The 22,566-nt window shown below is 39.3% G+C and overlaps 1 protein-coding gene across 1 annotated transcript; it reads left to right on the forward strand.

The window, feature by feature from the left end:
* The first annotated feature begins 19,504 nt into the window (after window positions 1-19,504).
* Window positions 19,505-20,667, forward strand: LOC131317260 (uncharacterized). Its single transcript, XM_058346823.1, has 3 exons — window positions 19,505-19,963; window positions 20,054-20,327; window positions 20,393-20,667. Exons 1-3 carry the CDS (start codon window positions 19,505-19,507, stop codon window positions 20,665-20,667), a joined length of 1,008 nt encoding a protein of 335 aa, XP_058202806.1.
* The last annotated feature ends 1,899 nt before the right edge of the window (window positions 20,668-22,566 follow it).

Raw genomic sequence — 22,566 nt, forward strand, 5'->3', positions numbered from 1 at the left:
TAGGGTCGTAGGGTGATTAGCACACCGTGGCCAGTCTGGGGCACTGCTCTTATTTTAAAAATAAAATAAACAATTTTAGATTGGAAAAATACTTCCCGTAGACGAACCTGGGAATTGTCGGAACCCATGTGAACTGGAAAATGGGGATCCAAGACTCATTCTTCGCTGTGCGTGGGTGAATGGCGACCATAAGGGTTCACATCTTTTGGGGTATCTTTTTCTCACTAAAATCGAACGTTTTAAGAATACCGATTGGAGCAGATTAATCCGGATTGGTTGCGAGTGCTATGAACCCTAAGGCCGTACCTCCTTTTAATTATCTGAAAAGTACAATTAATTTCTATGTTTTAATTAATTTCAATCAATCGACAAGGGCCGCTTAAATTATGACAATCTGAATTTTTTTTAGTCAGCACACATCACCGTCCTTAGTGGATTCGACTCCGGACTTACCGGATATTGTGCTACGTCGGTCTCTGCCCTACGCTTGGAGCAACCCATTATTTTAGGATTAGGAAATCGTCAAGCATTTTTGGCGTCGTTGCCGGGGACAGTAACATGTGTTAAGAATTCGGATAGTTATTTTTTTATTTGTTTTCTTTTTAGTTCTTTATTTTTTTTATTTATTTATTTTAAATTGTTGAAAAGCAAAAAAAAAAAAAGGCTCATTTTGCAAAGCGCTGTGGAGCTTACGCAAACCAATTTGATTATTCAGTGTCACTGCCTATCTTTTATGGTTTGACCTCAGAAAATTCTTTTTCGCATATTCATGACCTTGAGGAAGCTTTTGCTAGCGTTGAAGTGGCTCTTTTACATGTATTTTCAGCATCTTTGTGTGATAGTGCTCTAGATTGGTTTAATTGTTTGAGTTCAAGATTGACATGGGGTGAGATTGTAATACAATTTTTTAAAACTTTCAATCCCTCATATGAGACTCATATGCTTTTACAAGAACTATCAGATTTCTCTCAACAAGATGATGAGTCTTTGTCACAGTGTTGTGAGAGATTTAAATTTGTCGTATTCTCTTGGACGAGTTTTAATTGTAAGATTGACAGTCTTCTGGCTACCTTTGCCATGCTTTAAATCCTAAGATATGCGAGGTGAATTTTTGGTCTACTGATGAATTTCTGGATAAAAATCCTGAAGATGCTTGGAATTTCTTAGATGAATTAACTCAAAACTTCAATTTTATGAGTTGACTGAAAGTTCTGAGGATACCAATTTTAATGCTAGAGAAAGAGAGGAAATAGTGCCGCTTCCCGAGAATACCAATTCTGATGCTAGAGAAAAAGAGAAAATAAAGCCGCTTCCTGAGAATATTAATTCTGATGCGAGCGAAAAAAAAGAAATAGAGCCGCTTTTTGAGAATACGAATTCTGATGGAAGGGAAAAAGAGAAAATTGAGCCGCTTGTCATTAGTGAAGACTATATGCCTTTTGAGGAGTCATTGCCAATAGCTTTTGAAGAGTCATTCCAATAATTGCCCTAAATAATTAAATACTCTCGGCTCTAGATGGTGTCATTCCTCCTTCTGAGTCTCCATTTTCGCAAGGGGTTTTAAATGTGGAGCAGATTGATTTTCTTTGTGTTGATGAATTTAATTTAGTTTGTCATTCATATCTTGTGGACTTTGTCAATGCTTTGAAAATTGATCTAGTTTGGGTTAAGCACTTGGTTGAGCTTAAGTGTCTAAATAAAATTCGGCAAATGCACTATTCGAAGTATCTTATCTTGTGGCATGGTTGAATTCAATTTTTGATAAAAGGTGTAGAATGGAGTGCTATGTTCATTGTCTTAACTCTCGTTGGCATAATAAATGTTCGGTACCTGCGTTTGGCTGTTCGTATATGATTTTTTTTTTGGTCTGGTATAGCCATCCGTTTCTCGCTTGATAAATGGGGAGAAAAGTAGTACCCGTGTCTTTCGTGTGAAAAAAGTAGATGGTTTTTTTTTGTTTTTCTTTTATTTCTTATTTTATTTATTTCTTTTAGTTATTTTTCTTGCTGTCTTGGAGGCTAACATTTTGCAGGTTGTTCGATCCAAGTTGGGGGGTCTCCCTCTCTCTATAGTTTACTCTGCTTAGCCCCTCCTTTTCGAGGTGATATCTCTCCTCTCTTTTTTGTTTCTGTCCTATCTTTATTTTTTATGCTTTCAATGCGAACATTGAATAGTTCAAGTTGGGGGGGAGGGGGGGGGGGGGGGGGGGGGGGGGAGATCACTTTGTTCGTTATTTTGTTAAAAAAAATTTTGAAAATTAAAAAATACTTGTTGGATCCTTTCTACTTGAGACTTGGAGATTGCGATATTTATTTGTAGGTTGCTAATGTTAAGAATTGTTGGGCATTACTTGAATCTGATATTGCATGGTAGTTCTTTTTGATAACTTGGTGATAGAAATTTGTCTTGGTATACACTCTTAGCATCTTTGCACTGCACGTTTCTTGGACCTTGATTGCTTGTGAGTTGTGACTTGAGTGCTTTCAATGGCTAGATTAGTGGAGACTTATACCCATGTGAGCTTTATTGCCCTATCTTTCTTTGGAGTGGTGTCACATAAACTCTTCGTTTGTCGTAAAAAAAAAAGAAAGAGAAAGAAGCTTAATCGTTGTCGATCTCATTATCTTTGTCGTCAAGTATTGGGACTTATTGCATGTTTATTATTTCTTCCTTTGGGAATGAAAAGTTACATAGTTGTATTGCCCTTAAGAGATGATAGTAGGCCACTTTTGTGCTTTGAGCCGGTTCGTTTTTTTTTCATAAACACTTATCTCTTGCAAGTTGCATTGAGCTTCTTGCATGTGCCTTTTTTTTGTTAAGATTCACCAACCATATTGTGTCTTGAGAATAACAAATTAATCATGTGGAGATTAATTTTTGAATGGAGAAAGTGTAGTGGAGAAAGATGTGCTTGAATTGTGGTGTGTTCTTCCCCATTGTTAAAGAAAAAAAATAGTAGAAAAAAAGAAAGAAAAAAAAGAAATTTGAATGAAAAAGGGGAAGACACCCATGCATTTGTTTGAAGAAAGCAACGTGTGAATTTCATTGGGGAATTGTGTGAAGGGTGAAAAATTTGAGAGATATGGCGGAGTTGAAAAGAATGATAAGAGGGTACACATTGGTACACTTGCCCTATGTTATTTTAGACTATTCTTGGACACTTGCTTATGATGTATCCTAACCTTTGAAGCACTTTTCCTTACCCAACGACATAACCGAATAAAAGTCCTATTTGATCTTAGGGGTAATGTGTTGTGGATCGCTGGATAGATAGTCTTTAATGCTTGACATTTCTTTCATGAGATCATTAGTCTACCTTAAAAAGCTCTCTCTTCGTGTCTTAAGTGTGCGGAGTACTTTGATTCTTTATTGCATAACTTCCGCCTGCACACATTGAGAGTTTATTAAATGAATCATGTTTCGAGCGTTTTCTTTTGTTGAGTGCATGACATAGTGAGAATTGAAGTCGAGACTCGGTCCGGAGAGAGTACTTGGTTGTGGTTCACTTGTGGTCAAAGTCTTTACTCACTCACGCTAAGTTTGGATGGCATGATTAATTTCTATGTTTTGATAGCATCTAGAACTACTGTTGCGTATGCTATATTCTTAGCATTGGCATATCAATGAGTCGCATTGCAAGTTTTTGGGTTACAAGTAAAGGGGTCCGCAGTGTTTTGTGGGTAATCACTGCTGAAAATCCTCACGAGACTTCACTCGTCCTCTGGGGATCGCCTAGGGGTTTAAAAGGCTTGTTGCACGTGCTAAGTGCAATCGTGAGTCCTATGAAAGTGGCTTAGTTAGAATTATATTTTATTTATTTATTTTCTTTGCTCGAGAACTAGCAAAGTGTAAGTTGAGGGGTGTGATAAGTGTCAAAATATACATATCTTGGCCCTTCAATCTACATTTATTAGTCCTTTATTTTTGTTAACTGATTTTTATTCTGTGTTTTAATGTTTATAGGTTGTTCGAGCTCGGTTTCCAATAATTTGGGTAAAAAGAAGATTTTATAGAAGTTCTGGATCAAAATACAAAGTCCTTCGAAGTTGAATGGCTAATGTTTTATTATGTGAAGTCCAAGGGCCACTATGTAATTATTGCCTTCAATCCCTATAAAACCAACTTTGTTACCCTACTGACTTGGTCAGCAGCTTTTGGCGGGGAAAAAAAGCAAAAAAAGACAGCAGCTTTGAAAAGGCTGCTGCTGCCGAGATCAAGAGGACGGGGCTGCCGAATCTTTTCGTTAATATTGTTTTTTGTTCCGAGTTTCTTTTCTTTTCCAACTGAAGCTTTGTTTAATTACTCGCACTGAGGTAATCGTTTTAATTTTTGTTCTTAATAAGAGTTGTATGTTTATTTTTGTTTCGTTTAGATCCTGTGTTTATTTTATCAAAAATGATAGAGGTACAGAAATTTTGGGACCGAATCCGGACCGACGGCCGCCGGCGAGCCATCTCCGGCCACCGGACGGCCGATCCGAGCCGTCCAAAAATTCTAAAAAAAAAAACCGAGGGGCCCCCCGCGCGGGAATCAACGTCATCCGAGGTGTGTAGGGTGCTTGATCGGAGCACCCCTTTTCGTATGTGTATATGTATATACATATACACATACGAAAAGGGGTGCTCCGATCAAGCACCCTACACACCTCGGATGACGTTGATTCCCGCGCGGGGCCCCTCGGTTTTTTTTTTTAGAATTTTTGGACGGCTCGGATCGGCCGTCCGGTGGCCGGAGATGGCTCGCCGGCGGCCGTCGGTCCGGATTCGGTCCCAAAATTTCTGTACCTGTAGTGTTACTCTTATTTTATATCTTGAGTAATAGAAGCATAATTCAAATTATGGTTTCTTTTATTTAATGCATAATGTTTAGTGAGTAATCGTATAGGTAGGGTCGTGGGGTGATTAGCATACCATGGTCAGTCTGGGCCCTGCTCTTATTTTAAAAGTAAAATAAACAATTTTAGATTAGAAAAATACTTCCCGTAGACGAACTTGGGCATTGTCGGAGCCCATGTGAACGGGGGAATGTGGGTCCAAAACTCATTCTTCGCTATGCGTGGGTGAACGGCGACAATAAGGGTTCGCATCTTTCGGGGTATCTTTTTCTCACTAAAATCGAACGTTTTAAGAACACCGATTGGAGCAAATTAATCCGGACTGGTTGCGAGTGCTTTGAACCCTACGACCGTACCTCCTTTTAATTATCTGAAAAGTACAATTAATTTCTAGGTTTTAATTAATTTCAATCAATCGACAAAGGGTGGCTACCTAAGAGCCCATTTAAATTATGACAACCCGAGTTTTTTTTAGTCAGCACACATCACCGTCCTTAGTGGATTTGATTCCGGACTTACCGGATATTGTGCTACGTCGGTCTCCGCCCTACGCTTGAGGCAACCCATTATTTTAGGATTAGGAAATCGTCAAGCACCAAGCACTTCGAGGCTTGGTTCGTTAAGGGCTTCAATGAACTTGGTTCTCTTAACATACGACCCGAGCTTGAACAGAATTTTTGACTCAGTCCAGGAAACAAGCCAACCAGAAGCTAACTATAGCTCGACTCATGTAAACAGAGACAGAGCTAGAATTTTTGCATATGGGAGACGAATATACGTAATCAAAAAAAAAAAAAATTGATAATTTTATTTTCAATGTAAAAGTAGGATTTTTAAAAATTACAGGGAAGGCGACAGCCCTACTAGGCCCCCTCTGGCTCTATATTTGCATGTAAATAAGCTTGGTTCCTTAGATCATTTGATATACTTATCAACCAAGCTCAAGCCTTCAAAATACTAATCAAGTTGAAATTTGAAGTCGAATACTAGCTAGGGCTTAATTTGAGCTCGAGCAGAGTTCGAGCTCACTGAATTTTAAATAAGCCGAGGTCAAACAACTGCTCTTTTGTAATCTAGCTACTTAAATCCGTTCCCAAAAAACAAAGAAGAAATCATTATTAGTGTGACTTCAATATTGGCCCCATGCATTTCGACATGCATATTAACGTGGTCTAGCCGTCTAAATATACAGGCTTCCTTAATTGGTACGATGGAGTATATATCACTATGATCATTAGTCAGTCAATAACAGAAAGTGACGGCTTACTGGTTTGAAATAGACATAGGTTTGATTTTTGATTCCCATGTTTCGAAATAGAGAGAGTAATGCTATATGTACCGAAAAGAGAGGAGGGATTTCGTACCGACGGCCGGCGGTGGGCCGTCTCCGGCCACCGGACGGCCGATCCGAGCCGTTCAAAAATTCTAAAAAAAAAACCGAGGGGCCCAACGCAGGAATCAATGGCATCCGAGGTGTGTAGGGTGCTTGATCCGAGCACCCCTTTTTTTTTTAGAATTTTTGAACGGCTCGGATCGGCCGTCCGGTGGCCGGAGACGGCCCACCGGCGGCCGTTGATACGAAATCCCTCCTCTCTTTTCGGTACCTCTATCATTTTCCTTCGAAATGAATATCTAGGCATCCTCGTACAATTTGTTCCTTCTTCAAAAATGAAAATTCAAATACTGTTCAAATACTGAAACCTTTGGGCCCATGCATTTCGACATGTGTATTTATTCACTATTTTTACTTTCCCAAGATATGTATACCTCCTTATTATTCATTGCACATGTCTACAAACCTGAACATTCTACAGTTCGGCTTGTTCACAATGAATATAATCGTAGTACCTGTTACAAAGAAATGCAATCGGCAAAAGCCATATTACAATTTCATGGATTATACAAACTGAATAACTGTAGAAACTTTATATCTCAAAACCAATTGATAATGAGTGGAGAAGTCCCAAATGTTATTAAGTGATCACCCATTCCACTTCCAGGTAATATGAGATTCTATTTCCTTAACATCCCCCCCTCACGTGCAGTTGCATTTGAGGTCTGTCACGTGTAGCCACCTTTAGGTCCTATCATCGAGCAGCCTTTTTGCTAGTTTGTTATCGATGTGAATTGTTATTTTTTTTAAAATGTGGGATGGAATGGGTCGCGCTTTGATACTATGTAGAAACTTTCTATTCATCTTAAAATCAATTAGCAATGAGTGGAGAAGTCCCAAATGTTATTAAAGGGGCGTTTGGCAATCTTTCCAATTTCCAATTTTTGTTTTTAAAAAACTAGAAGTAGAATCAGGTTTATGTTTTTATAAAAACAAAAACAAGATACATGTTTGGTAATATAATTTCTGTAAACATTAGAAATTAAAAACGTAGAATGCTAGTGTCCGAGTGAAGTGTTTTGTATGTGATTGTAGAATTTTTTTCCCCTATAATTCACTTCGATCATATACCCTTGCGCGAGAGAGGAGAGAGAGGGAGAGATGGTCGTGTATAAGGACAGAGACAAACACGTGGTGTCAATGGAAAATGAGAAATTTTTCGGTATGGAGCAGATATATCCCATGTCGGTCTGCTTGGCACATCTAAGTCGTCTAAAAGTATTTTTGACGGTTCTGATTTTCAACTTAGTTATTAGTACTTCGATGAAAAAGTTAAACTCTTCCCTTAATTTTTTTTTTAAATTTGAATCGTTCAAAATATTTTTTAGAAAGTCCGTATGCGCCGATCCACTCGGCACCATGGAAAAGGATAGTAAACAGTGATGATAAATAAAAAATGAATAAATAATGGAGAAGGGCTGCAAAAGGTGTTAAAGGTTGATAGGTCCCAGGAGTTTTTTGTGAGGAGGTGGATCAAAAGATGTAATGGTGAAGTTATGCCAAAAATTACGGTGTCCTCAAAATGACCGGGGACACCATAGCATCATCCAAGATGTGCAAGAAGAGCCACTGAGATTTGACGCGCGTCCGAGAAAATTGAACTGCCGGTTTTAGATTTGAAAACAGGGGAAAACACCTTTATGATGTTTCCACAATTTTCAAAAATAGCTCTGCTGTCAGCAGAGACAATTTGCAGAGAATCACGCAGAGAAAAATACGTTTGGCCCTATTTCGGGTCCCGAAAAAATTTAAAAAAATATTTATAAATTTTTGAATATTATTTTATGGGGCCCTGTAAAAAATCAGCTCCAGCGGATATCGGTAAGTATTACTTTTGGATTCATAGGGGCAAACTGAGCCCCGAAATGGGGCTAAACGCGTTTTTCTCTGTCTGGTTCTGTGCAAATTGTCTCTGCTGTTAGAATTTTTGTTTCAAAAACTTTGGAAACGTTTCTGAAAAACGAAAAAAACAAAAACTGGTTTACCAAACATATTTTCAGTTTTAGTATTGAAAAAAGTAAAAACATAAATTAAAAATTGAAAACAAAAAGGTTACCAAACGCACTCTAAGTGATCACTCATTCCACTTCTAAGTAATATGAGATTTTATTTCCTTAACAATAACAAGTTACAACAAATTGGGACAAACTGATAAGCGAACCGAACCGTATTTCCCATGGATTTCTTAAAATAGATTCGCCACCTATCGAGGGTGTTTGCAGTTGCATCGTTGCCTATCTCCCAAGATAATTCGACCAAAACCACAGCCCACGAAATATTACCGTAAGCTGCCTTGATGAACAAATTAATCATATGTATATGCTTGACGAATTTCTAATCCTAAAATAATGGGTTGCCCCAAGCGTAAGGTTGAGATCGAAGTAGCACAATATCTGGTAAGATCGGAGTGGAATCTACAAAGACGATGATGTGTGCTGACTTAAAAACTCGAGTTGTTATTTTTAAACTGGCTCTTAGGTAGCCACCTCTTGTCAATTAATTGAGATTAACTAAAACTAGAAATTGATTGTACTTTTCAAATAATTAAAGAAGGTACGGTCATAGGGTTCATAGCACTTGCAATCAGTCCGGATTTACCTGCTCCATTCAGTGTTTCTTAAAAACATTCAACTTTAAATTGAAAAAGATACCCGCAAGATGCAAACCCTAATGGTCGCCGTTTACACATGCGCATCGGAGAATAAGTGTTGGACCCCCATTCTCCTGTTTATATAGACTCCGACAACACCCGAATTCGTCTACGGGGAGTATAATTAAATAGGAGCAATATCCGGACTGGCCACGGTGTACTAATCATCCCGCGATTCTACCTATACGACTACTCACTCATTATTATGCAAAAAATAAAAGAAACCCTAATTTAAACATACTTCTATTGCTCGATACAGAAAATAAATAAAAGATCCAAACCAAACAAAAATAAATAAACAACTTTTATTAAGAACAAAAATTAAAACGAATTACCAAAATATAAATAATTAAATAAAACATCAAAAACTTAATAGTCTGCCCCCGTTCTTTCTTCGTCCGTGCGAATGCGATCGTAGCCCCCGAATAAATAATCTCCCGAAAGTCGTTTTCCTCTTTTATATTGGTGCCCCTGTGTAAACCTCATGGGCCCTAAAGGAGTTGTCAATTCAATTCCTTATTTCTCATTTTAGTCAAAGCCAATTACACCTGTCTTGCTTAATTGCCTCGTGAAATCTCGTACTCTTCAATTCCGGAATAGCTTTGCATCAATTAAATATTTTTATTTTGCATATTCTTTTACTATCTCTGTCACAATTTAATTTTCACTTTTAAAAGTTTGTGTCACTTTTCAATTAATTATATCTTGTAATTTATAATGTTTTAGGTGATTTTAAAAATATTGTATTATAGAACAAATCAAGATCTATCAAATAAGATCTATATTGGATTTGAAATTCATTACCAATTTAAAGATATAACTAATTTTTTTATCCAGTTAGAATAAAATTGGAACAAGTAAATTGAGACAGAGGGAGTATCAAATTCTTCAAATACCTACAATACAAAAATTAAACATTAAAACACAAAGTAATATAATAAATAGACTTAGCAATAATAAATTAATGAGCGCGTATGTGAACATGCATTTACACGCCTATCAGTATACGTCTCTCTCACGTAATGAATGACGCTCATAATATACTATTTAGAAATCGAAAATCATGTGTGTATCTCACGAAACGGGATTGTCTACTCTTATAACCAATGTGAGACCCGCGAGATTAATTCTGAATTAAAGTAGTAATTACTTTTATAAGACAGCTTCACAGAACTATTCATACCAAATTGATCAGTAGCTCCTTATAAATATGTTGGTACTTAAATATGTCGATCAACAGTGCTACACACTCAATAATCTAAACACAATGTCAAATACAACCTCTCATATACATGTAAGATTCATACATGCAATCTCTCATATACATGTGTGGGTTCCACATATATGTGAGAGATTGTGTTTGAATTATTATATGAGTAACATTTTTACATAAGTGCTACACATACAACCGTTGTGTAAAACACAACACACAATCAATTTCTATCGGTCCATTGTTGTGATAATAGCCATGATTCGCTCAAATTTTTACCTGAAAAAATTAAAATTTTCTTTGAAAATGGTTTTAAAATCTAAACTATCCAAACACATCTGAACGAGCTGAATTAGACGCACAGATTGATTGTGCACGTAGCATTTTTGTCTTTGTATGTTGATAACAAATCATTTCTCTACGAAGAACACCAAACCAGACAGCACACACTAGTGACTAAGACACTAGGGACCCACGTCTCGTGTTCTTGTGCATAACGTGTTGCATGATACTACAAATTCAAGCACATGCACGTCCTTGTCAAATTAATCAATATCATTGGATTACGAAATTCCAAGGCGGCCAGGGACCCACGTCTCGTGTTCTTGTGCATAACGTGTTGCATGATACTACAAATTCAAGCACATGCACGTCCTTGTCAAATTAATCAATATAATTGGATTACGAAATTCCAAATGCGGCGGCCACTCATATGATATTGATCGGCCTCGAGTTCACATACAATATGCATTTTAGTACTATTACTTCCGATAAAATGTAGAGTTTTTTTTTTGGATAATGCAGAGAGTGTTCAGAGTTAGTTTGTGTGCACCTCAAATTAATTTTTATGGTTCTTTCCAAAATCGTTTCATACGCTCGCTTACGTGTGAGGATGATAGGCGCGTAAATATTCACATTAGCTCCCCCTTACTTTGTCTATATATGTTAAGTCTATTTATATTGTTAATCAAAACTTAATGCTTAGTTCGTGTACCGTGGGTGTTTGGAAGCTTAATACGTTAGTTGCCTATCAACATATGAATTGCGCCATATACTTTTTCCTCCACAGCACAGCGGTGTTTGAAGTGAAACGGGTTGCTGAAAATACTCCAACTCACACGTGTATTTGGTGCGCACGTAGTAAATGTTTTATTAATTGGTTTGACTAAGAATTGGGCTAACAAAACAACTGAGGATGGGGCCCAAATTGCTTATATTTTACGAGAGCTTTTGCAAGGAGTTAATTCTGGGCCGGTTTAATATTGGATTCCATAGCCCACCAAGTCCTATGGAATAACAGTGCAATGCAGACTAAGTTCTATGGGTGTAATTTTACTTCTTAACCCCACTTTAAATAACAACAAATGACCACAGCCCATCATTTAGAATTTCAAATGAATGCAGCCCACCCCCCACCACTCCACCACCACGGCCGCCGCCACCATCACCACCACCACCACCGCGCAACCACCATTACCATCACGCCACCACCACCACAATGACCACCACCACCACGCCACCCTCACCGCCCCCACCATCACGCCACCACCACCATCGCTGCCACCACCACAACCACCATCAACGCTGCCACCACCACAATGACCATCACCATGCCGCCGCCACCACCACCACCACCACTGCTACCACAATGACCACTACCACGTCGCCACCACCATAACGCCGCCGCCACCTTTACCACCATAATGTCGCCACCACAACCACCACCATCACTCCACCATCACCACTACGCCGCCACCACAAAAATCACCATCATGCCGTCACCGCCACCACCACCACCACCATCACAATTAACAATGTTAATTTTTTATCTAAATTAACAGTGTTAATTTTCATATAAATTCACACCACAATTAATAGTGTTAATTAACAGTTGGTCCATATAACCTCCTACACCACCACCGCCGCCACGATTAACAATGTTAAATTCCGTCTAAATTTATAATTAACAATGTTAATTTTCATTTAAATTCAAACCACAATTAACAATGTTAATTTTCATTGTCTTTATTTCTTAGTCAATTATCAATTAAGGAAATGATAATATATGAAAAAATCTACGGTACACATCCCTGTATATAAAGGATTTTTAAATTTGGACAAAATTTAACACTGTTAATTATAAATTTAGATAGAATTTAACACTATTAATTATGGCAATAGTGGTAGTGGAGTGGTAGTATAGGAGGTTATATGGGCCAATTATTAATTAACACTGTTAATTATGGTGTTAATTTATATAAAAATTAACATCGTTAATTTAGAGAGAAATTAACACTGTTAATTTAGATAATTTAGATAGAAATTAACATTGTTAATTGTGGTGATGGCCGTGGCGGCGGCGGCGGCGGCGGCGGCGGTGGCGTGGCAGTGGTGATTGTGGTGGCGATGGTGGCGAGGGCATGGTGGTGATGGTGGAGTGGTGGTGGTTGTAGACACCTCCCAAATGGGGTATCGCCATATAGATTGATCACGCTTGTTTGGTTCCACTTCATAAACCAAGATCGTGGATATTCACATGGTTAGGAACATCGCCACACGATAACGGCAGTTATCATCAAAATAGAGTCGCTATAACGCTCCCAAATTTTGGGTACGTTAATAAGGCATTTTATTATAAAAAGAGAGTCTGACTCATTATTACATCATCAACAAAGGATACATTTCTTCAACAAGGGGGAAAGCTAGGGTTCCTAACTACTGTTCCGTCTGCTCTTCCATCCTAGCGAGCTCCTCAGCTCCAAAAGCCTCCAAAGTGTACTGTTCATCTTGATAATCTACAAGGTCTGACACAATATACCAGCGTCGCCACCGATATAATATGTCAAGGTCACCAAAGGTAACACCATGAGCTTAAAAAGCTCAATAAAATAATCTAAACCCATTAACCCTTAACTTACAAACAATAGAAATTATACAACAGACAGTAACAATAACACATCCACATTCGATATTCAACTATCGTTGGTGTCCATGATTTTCTGTGTTTCTCCTACACGACTCATCGTTGACCGTGTCACCATTTTCCACTTTTCTTTTTCCAAATCAACGTTTCCAAATTTTGTGTTTAACACACCCAACCTCGGTTCCGCCGCTCCGAGTTTCCGAGTATCCGCACAATGGTTCCGCCGCTCCGGGTTCCCATTGGCACACACACACCCCCAACTCACATAATGCCACCAAAATTGGTCATTATGTAGTTTCAAAATATTTTCTCATTCGAAACACATTTTTCTTGTTAACCACATCCTAGGTGTCATGTTTCTATTTTCTCGATTTCAGTCTCTCATTCTCATGCATAGACTTCGCGGAAGGACTTTTTACAAACATAAATCATTCATTGTAATCTTGAAACTAAACTAGTAAGATCATCCAATTCTATGTTAATAATCATGCTTATAACCATCCTAAAGATCAAAATACGAATACTTCTATTCAAGTGTCAAATTCTATCTTTCGAAAACCATTCTTTTTTTCTTTTTGGGAAGTTCTAAACAACATATGTTATTCTGAAAAATAAAGTCGAGATATTCAACATACTCCCCTTCCTTTTCATCTTTAAGGAAAAACGCCTTTCAAGTTCTCATGTATTTCTAACGTACAAGCATCATACGAAATTCTTAGAGATAGATGATAAGAATATTCTACTTATACTTAGGGAAGTGAGTAGAGAAAATCTACCTTGATCCGAAACTAGTCGGGGCCGAATAAGCTAGTTGGAAGTTTTCTACGGGTGGTGATCAAACTCTCAAATCTGGACCAAACTTTGGATGGTAGTAACTCGGTCAATATTTGGCCGAATATGATCGTTCTTGGGTTGAAATTGAAGCTCTCGAAGTGCTCTACAACTTTTGTGAAGAAAGTTGATCCTAGAAACTACTTTACGTAGAAGAAAAATGGTGATAAAGGAAGAGACAGTATGCTGTCTGGAAATGGAAATCCGAGATTTTTACTGAACTTCAGATGCCAATATCTTTGTCATTTCTTCACCGATTGGGGTGGTCCTTGGGTCTAACTTGAAGGTCTCAAAGTGCTCTACAACTTTCCCGAAGGGAGTTGGTTCTAAAAACTATTTTAAGCAGGAGAAAAATGGAGATTTGTGAAGGGCAGTAGGCTGTCTGGAAATGGAAATGGTTTCTAGAGAGAAGTGAGAGCAAAGGAGTGAAGGTGTGAGTTGAATGACAAACATGGGGTGCTATTTATAGCCAAAACTTGGCCTCCTCCTCTCCCTCCATAGCCGGCCATATATATATATATATATATATATATATATATATATATATATATATATCTCTCTCTCTCTCTCCCATGGATTTTGCTCCATTGTCTTGTCATTTCAAGTCTTTCAATCAAGTCATAGCCTTCCATGACTTGTCATTTCCATCCTAGGCCAAATCTTAGGCCATCATGAAGGGTTTTTGACTAGTCTAGTCCTAAAAAGAGGTTGCTTGTAAGAAAGAACATAATCATGGGCTAGCTTTGTACTTTGGAAGACTAGAATGGGTTGACATGTAGTAAATAGGCTTAGGGCTATTAAGGTTGCTTGTGTAAGTGTCCAAAACACACCACACACTCCACCTCTCTCCCCCTCTCTCGGCCCCTCTCTCTTGCACTATGCACAAACATATATATTTATATAAGTACATGTATATATTCATCTAGGAAAGTAAAACCTAAGATAGTTAGGCTTAAGGCTAGAACATAGGTGTGCATGCATGCATGACTAGTCTTGCTTCTTTTGGAAGCAAAATACTGGGATTCTTTGCATGACTTGTCTTGTCATGCTTATTGGCAAGTCAAAGGTCTATTAACCAAGGGATAGAAATTTTCCTAACAATTATGGACCAAGGGGTAAAAGAATATTGGTAATAATTAGGGTTTGAAATGACTTGTCAAGGGAGTAAAAATGATTACTCCTATGGTCTAATGGTCCTATAGGGTTTGGAGGGGTTCATAAGGCTCAAAGATGGTCTAAAAGGTCCAATTAGGGTTAGGGTAATGTAACTAGGTGAATCGGTGGTCCGGTTCCTCCAACTAATCGGTTGGAAACTAACTTTACTAGCCAAGTAGGGCTTCTAGCCAAGAAATATAATTTAAAGATTTTATCTAACTCATTAGGAAAATATACAAGTGCTTTTATAAGCATACTTGTCTTTAGAAAATGACTAGATTGCTCAGCGTGAAAGATATAATTTTATAAGTCTCAAATCTAATTATGACGGATTATTAAAATAAAAAAGAAATTTTTAGTAGCAAATCCAAGTAATTAAAAGAAAATTTAAATATTTAACGAAATTTTTATTTACCAAAAAAATCAGGGTCGTTACAGTCGCCACCTAGTTTATTAAAACTAGGAAAAACAGATAGAGATTCCGAGTACAGGAGCTAAAAGTACAATAAGGGGAAGGTGTTAGGCACCCCTCTTTGCCCAGTCGTGAGACTGGCCCATAATCTTTCGACATACAATGTATATTTTCTTTATTTAATTCTAACACATAATCTGGTTTTTAGCCTTTAATAGTTGATAAGGTGAGCCAGTACGATAATTGAAAGCATGCATCAGAATAAGCAAAAAACAAATATATCCCAGCAAATAGATCCCTCGGCCGATGAATTGATGTCACGGCTGAGGAATCCCACTGGATCGATGTATCCGCCGAAGGATTGATTCACCAGCCAAAGTTCTTCCTCACACCAGAACATAGAGTTAATCAGGAATTAAAATACTACGATTAAAGTATAAAAACAAAAAATGAATCAAACCATAGGGGCCTTACCACCTTGATCCCTCAGTGCTTGATTGCTTCAGATTGAGGGTGATTGACTGATCTTTTTCTCGAAGCCCTAGGATTAGGGTTTGTACTTCGGGGTTTGATCACTTAGGATGTGGCTGCTCACAAAGGTTTAGGGCTTTTGTAGAGAGGATATAAAAGATAATTCTACAAAGCTTGGAGCTATGAGATGGAGGAATTGAATGTTAATTTTGGAACCATAAGGCCTCTCTATATAGGCAATTGATGACTCACTCTGGCCAATCAAATAGCGTGAATCAATAAGGTAGTTTAGGGTATTAAGATCTCTGCTCGAATATGCTTTCGTAGCCCTAAAGAATCAGAAAAAGACTGTTAAGGTTTTGGTGCATCGATCATACGAATGACAGAATATTTCAGAATTATGGAAAAAGACGATCTAGCGGCCGAGGAATGGATCTGGTGGCCAAAGAATCGATCTGGTGGCCGAAAAATAGATTGGGCGGCCGAAGAATCGATCTGGCTGCCGAGGAATCGATCTCTCAGGGAGATTTTCAAGCAACATGTTTCACGGGTGAAGGAATGAAGTTGAAGCCGTGAGATCAATGTTACAACCGAACGATAGATTCTCCTAGGATTCTGTATTCCTCTTTGAAAAGCTATTTGGCTCTGAATTGGGTCCTCTAAGTGGCTAAAAGTACTCACCAAAAGTCCACGAGTTTACGAGAAGTCAATTAACAATCATTGTATCCATTCATCATTGGGATCGTCTCCAAGGTGGGACTTGAAATAATTGTTAGGCCAAATCGGTTTCTACAGTGGTAGTGGTGGCGGTGTTGTGGAGGTGGTGGTGTAGGAGGTTGTATGGGTCAACTGTTAATTTAGACAAAAATTAACAATGTTAATTGTGGTGGTGGTGGTATAGGAGGTTATATAGGTCAACTGTTAATTTTAGACAAAAATTAACATTGTTAGTTGTGGTGGTGGTGGTGTAGGAGATTATATAGGTCGACTGTTAATCTAGACAAAAATTAACACTGTTAATTGTGGTGGCGGCGGTGTGGTGGGGGTGTGGTGGTGGTGGTGGCGTGGTGGTGTGGGTGATGGCGGTGGTGTTGTGGCATGGTGGCAGTGGTGTTGTGGCACGGTGGCGATGTGGTGGTGGTGGTGGCGGCAACGTGGCGGCAGCGGTGGCGATGGTGGCGGTGAGGTGGCATGGTGGTGGTGGTAGTGGTTAGATCATCTCTCTCCAATCGTTTTTTTTACGAGGGGTATTTTTGTCAACAGGATAATGAAGAGGACTTACTGGGCTATAGGCTCTTTGGGCAGGACCTAGTAGGCTATTTTTCACTTAGACAGGACCGGTCAGGAAGTTCCCCTTTTGCGAGTAATGGAGGGAGTGGGCTGGCTGCTACTACCGAGGTTGTGTTGGGTACAACAGGTTATAAAAGGACGCAAAACAGTGAATGAAAAACGGGGGTTGCCATCAGGACGATTCTTTTGGTCCGAATATTTTTTAGTTTTTTTTTCCTCCAAGTTTTGAAGCTTTGTTCAATTAGCACTCTGATAACTTGTTTTAATTTCTGTTCTTAATATAAGTTATTCGTTGGTATTTGATTAGTTTATATTTCTCGTTTGTTTTTTATCTCGTGTAATAGAAGTATGTTTCAAGCTAGGGGTTTTTTTTTTGTTTCTTGCTTAATAATGAATGAGTAGTCGTATACGTAGGGTCACAGAGTAATTAGCACACCGTGGCCAGATCGAACGCATTCTGCTCCTATTTCAAAATAATAATGAAAAATCAATTTAGGTTAATAAAGTACGTCCGTTAGACGAATCCGGGTATCGTCAGAGCCCATATGAATGGGGGAATGGGGGTCCAAAACTCATTCTCCAGTGCGCATGGGTAAACGATGACCATAAAGGTTCGCATCTGTCGGGTTAGCTTTTTCCCTCTAAAGTCAAACGTTTTAAGAACATCGATTGGAGCAGATGAGTTCGGGACTGGTTGCGAGTGCTCTGAACACTATGACCGTACCTCATTTAATTATTTGAAAAAAATCAAACAATTTCCTAGGTTTTAGTTAATCTCAACAATAAACGACAATGGGTGGCTACCTAAGAGCCAGTTCAAATTATAACAATTCGAGTTTTTAAGTTAGCACACATCACCATCTCTGTAGATTTGACTCTGGTCTTACTGGATATTCTGCTATGGTAATGTGTGTTAAGAATTCGGGTTGTTAGATTTTGTTTTCTTTTTAGTTTTTCTTTATTTGTTTCAAGTCATCATAGATAGAGGTAGGCAATCCTCCATCGTAGGAAAGCAATCACCTCTGAAGCCTAAGTACTCCCGAGATCACACCAGGCGTCTAGTTACCATAGAAAGAAAGCCGTTGATAGCAATGGAGGAAGTGTCAGTTAGTGGTGAGTCTTTTAACATCGACGGCCTTTTTTTCGACTTAGTAATCGAACCACCAATGGCAGAGCAGAAGCCAATGCGTGAGCACGTGCATCCGGAGAGGACAACTCCTCTCGGGCCAATAGTTTTGCCGACTGAGACAGTAGAAGCACGTAATGCGTTCACTATCAAGCCTGGTGCGCATAATGCCCTTCCACTCTTCTACGGGATAAAGAATGAGGATCCGTATGACTAGTTCCACTATTTCGAGCGGTTGGTGTGCACCCTTGCCACCATTGCTCAGTGGGAGAATGCTTAACTTAACCTTTTCCCATCCTCACTTAAGGATAGTGTGGATAAGTGGTTGCGGATGCAGAAGGTGCAGTCTCTCACGACATGGGCTATTGTATGAGGTATTTTTTATAAGAGATATTTCTCAGAGAATAAATCAAAGCACCTGACTCCCCAAATACAGTCTTTTAAGCAAAAGGAGGGTGAGTAGTTCTTAAGGTGTGGGGAGCATTTCAAGGACTTGCTATTGTCCTTGTCGCACCATGGGTTTACGAGGCACCAATGGTGTGATTTTCTATTTGGGCCTGAATGTTGTGACAGCCCAACAGATTGAGTACCTTTGCAAGGAAGAGGATTTTCTAGACAAGTCTCCGGATGATGCGTGAGATTCTCTAGAAGAGTTAGCTAAGAAACATCAGAATTGGAAACCTTTCGACCTCGTTGATAAGGCCATGGCTACTTAGGGACCTAATGGTTCTGGCATTTTTTCGTTAAGTATGCGAGAGCATAATGTCCAGTATTAACTGGATAAGATGTCTAAGCAATTAGAGGACTTGAAACTTAAGCAAATCCAATAGGTCAACGAGGTGAGTCGAAGAGGTGTGCGCGTTGTGTGAGTGTCCAGGGCATTTAGTCATTGCTTGACCCGCATTTGCCATAGTTAAAAAAGCCTACCATAACAATCAGGCTTATGTAAATGCGATTAACCAACATTGGACATGTTCTCAATCCCTATAACTCAGGGTGGGCCTACAACCCACTTCTATGTTAGAGGGATCAAAAAGTCTCGGTGTAACCCCAGGCACAACTTCAACAGCAAATTCAGCAGTTTCGGCCACCTCAAGGCCAGATGACCCAATTCCATTACCCACCTCAGAATCAGCAGGGTTCGGTCCTTCATCTTTTGGACTACCCCCAGGCATAAACCATCCCCCGCGGGATAAGTAGACTGATGAGATGATGAAGGCTGTCATGCAGTCTCAGATAAGCTTTACTAAGCAGACTACACAGGCGATTGGTGACATTAGGACCCAGTTGACAGCGGCAGTTGGACAAGTCCAGCAGGAGAGGGAAAGGTTTCCCTCTCAACCTCAAGTCAAGGTCGCCGGTACTCATTTTGTGGGAAATCCTTCTGGGACAAGTAATTTGAATCCCAGTTTGGAGGAGGCTAAGGCGATCACCACTCTCAGAAGTGGGAAGGAGATCGACAAAATAATTCCTCCAAAGCAAAAACCAGTTCCACCCCCAGAGCTAGTGGCTGCACCAATAGTTTCTCCAGACTTGGGAAGTGATCCTGAGAAAGAGAAAGAGTCGGAGTCCTCTAAAGTGGAGGTGCTTGCTCCTGCAGCCGCCATGACTCCTTCACCACCCATTGCTCCATACGCCCATCGTTTGGTGGTGAAATCCAAAGTCAATGTGAACTCCTAGATTCTTGAGTTATTTAAGAAATTTCAGTTTCCTATCTCTTTTATGGAAGCCATTGACGTCATTTCTCAATTTGCGAAGGTTTTGAAGGATCTGTGTACTTCAAAGTGGAGAACTAAGAGTCAGGACGAAGTGCTCCTGACGGAGCAGGTGAGCTCCATTCTGCAGGCCAATATGCCAAACCAAATGCAAAGACCCTGTTCCACCATTCCTATAGCTATCGCAAGCCAGAAGTTCGATAAGGCTTTATTGGAATTAGGGACAAGTGTCAACTTGCTCCCATATTCGGTGTACTTGAAGCTTGGCCTAGGCGATCTGAGAGCCACATCGGTCACGCTACAGTTGGCTGACTGGAGTGTGAGAGTTTTGAAGGGGGTGGTGGAGGATGTTCTGATTCATGTGGGCCAGTTCCTTATCTAGTCGACTTCATTGTCCTGGATACGTGCCCGATACCAGAGGTCTTCGAGAAGACCCTTATCATCCTTGGCCATCCTTTCCTAAGCACCTCCAGTGCCGTCATGAACTACAAAATTGGACAAGTCCAAATGTCATTTGGGGATTTGAAAATAGAGGTGAATGTGTTTAATGTGGATAGCCAAGTCAAGGATAATGAGGAAGTTTATGAGGTGCGTTTGATCGACACGTTGGTGCAGAAGCATGTCAATAATATTTTGTATAAGGATCCTCGGAGATAGCCTTAACCGCCGATGAGGAGTCATTCTTAGATTCTCCAGAGGTAGGGGGGTTGATGGAGATGCTTGTGGTAGAGGATGTGTGTGGCATATTTTGGGACTCAGTTTTTAAAGCCGTTGGGCGTCTCATTGTTTAAATTCCGACGGGTAGCTTTTGTGTACCGCTCTCTTCACCGAGAAGTGGACCCGACTCCTAGCGATAGGTATACCCATCATTGACTTGGGTTTTATAGCTTTGCACGCCGCTATTAAAATAAGGATCGTGTGCCCAACTCCGATTAGTAAGAGCAATTTTGTGTCATTGTTTTGACACAATCTAGGTTTTGTTGTTCTTTTATTTCTCGTTCAAAAAAAAAAAAACAACAAAAAAAAGCATTGTTTATTTCTTTAGTCATTTTTCTTGCTGTCTTGGAGGCTAACATTTTGCAGGTTGTTCGATCCAAGTTGGGGGGTCTCCCTCTCTCTATAATTTGCTCTGCTTAGCCCCTTCTTTTCGAGGTGATATCTCTCATCTCTTTTATGTTTATGTTTTATCTTATTTTTCATGCTTCCAATGCGAACCTTGAATAGTTCAAGTTGGGGGGAGGGATTACTTTGTTCTTTATTTTGTTAGATTCAATCACAAAAAAAAGGGAAAAAATATTTGAAAAAATAAAAAATGGTGGAAATCTTTTTGCATAAGACTTGAAGTCTATTGAGATTGGCTCGTGATTGATTGAGTTTGAGATGTGATAGTCATTCTTTTAATATTGTGGTGGCACTGTAGTTCTTTTTGCTAGTTTGTTGCAAAGAATTTGTCATGACATTTATTTTTAGCACATTTGCACTTCACATCTATTTGGGCTTTGGTTGCTTATGGGCTGTGACTTGATTATTCTCGATGACTAGTTTAGTGGAGACTTATGCCTATGAGAGTTTAGAACCTTACTTTTTCTTGTAGTGATGTCAAATAAACTCTTGTTTCACAAAAGAGCAAATTCGTTGTTGATGTAGACAACCCATTTTGGACTGTTCAGATTAGTTCATTTATGGTTTTTGATTCCTCGATGATGAAAAGGATCAAGAACACCCCGGGAATGTCGAGTGGTTGAGTTTTGAGTATTTGATACCCTTTCAAAACCTAACCAGAACCCTACTGTCACGCGCTAGTCAAACCCAGCGCGCGCTAGTCAAAGTGCCAGGTGTTGGTCAAATGACCCTGATTGACCGTTGACCAGCGCGTGATCATTTAGACATGCGCGCGCGTGTCCCTGATTAGCGCGCACTGGTTGATTTGTGGCCGATCCTTTACTTTCCATTTATGGATGGCTTCTGGAAACTTTCCACTAATGGAATGGTTTCCATTAATGAAATGCTTTCCATTAATTGAAGGTTTCGAGAACATTTCTACTAATGGAATAGTTTCTACTAATGGAGTACTTTCCATTAATGGAGGGTTTCCCTTAATAGAAGGGTTTTGCCCTATAAATACCTCCCCACCCCACTTTGTTTCTCTTTCAAAAGGTTACAAAAAACGATACAAGACAAGTTACTAACATTTGTTCATCTCTTTGTTCATTGAAAGAGATACAAAAGGGCATTCAAACCAAGTTTCTAACCTACTACTTGTTCTCCATCCACCAACACTTCTACCCTTCAAACATCCTCCATTCATACTTCTAACTCAAGCTCAATCATCTTTCAAACCTAAAACCAAAGGTATACCACCTTTGTAAGCTTTCTGTTCTGATCCCTGAGGGGGGCTGGTAGGGTCAACGCTGGTAATCAATACCAGTCCTGGCCCTAAAGCTAGCAAAGTTTCAAAACCGTTCATGGCTAGAACTGACACACGCTAGTCACAAGTATGCATATGCCAGTCATGGTTGTATGTGCAGTACTGGCGTGGGGATCAGTGTGTAGCTG

Source organism: Rhododendron vialii, chromosome 2a, assembly GCF_030253575.1.
Source record: "Rhododendron vialii isolate Sample 1 chromosome 2a, ASM3025357v1".
NCBI lineage: Eukaryota > Viridiplantae > Streptophyta > Magnoliopsida > Ericales > Ericaceae > Rhododendron > Rhododendron vialii.

Excerpts from the sequence above, each read along its gene's own strand:
- LOC131317260 (XM_058346823.1), top strand. The coding sequence starts at position 19,505 with ATGATGAAGGCTGTCATGCAGTCTCAGATAAGCTTTACTAAGCAGACT. Across the intron at positions 19,964-20,053 it reads TGGTGAAATCCAAAGTCAAT|GTTTTGAAGGATCTGTGTAC; the intron begins GTGAACTCCTAG and ends CAATTTGCGAAG. Across the intron at positions 20,328-20,392 it reads GCTACAGTTGGCTGACTGGA|TCGACTTCATTGTCCTGGAT; the intron begins GTGTGAGAGTTT and ends TTCCTTATCTAG.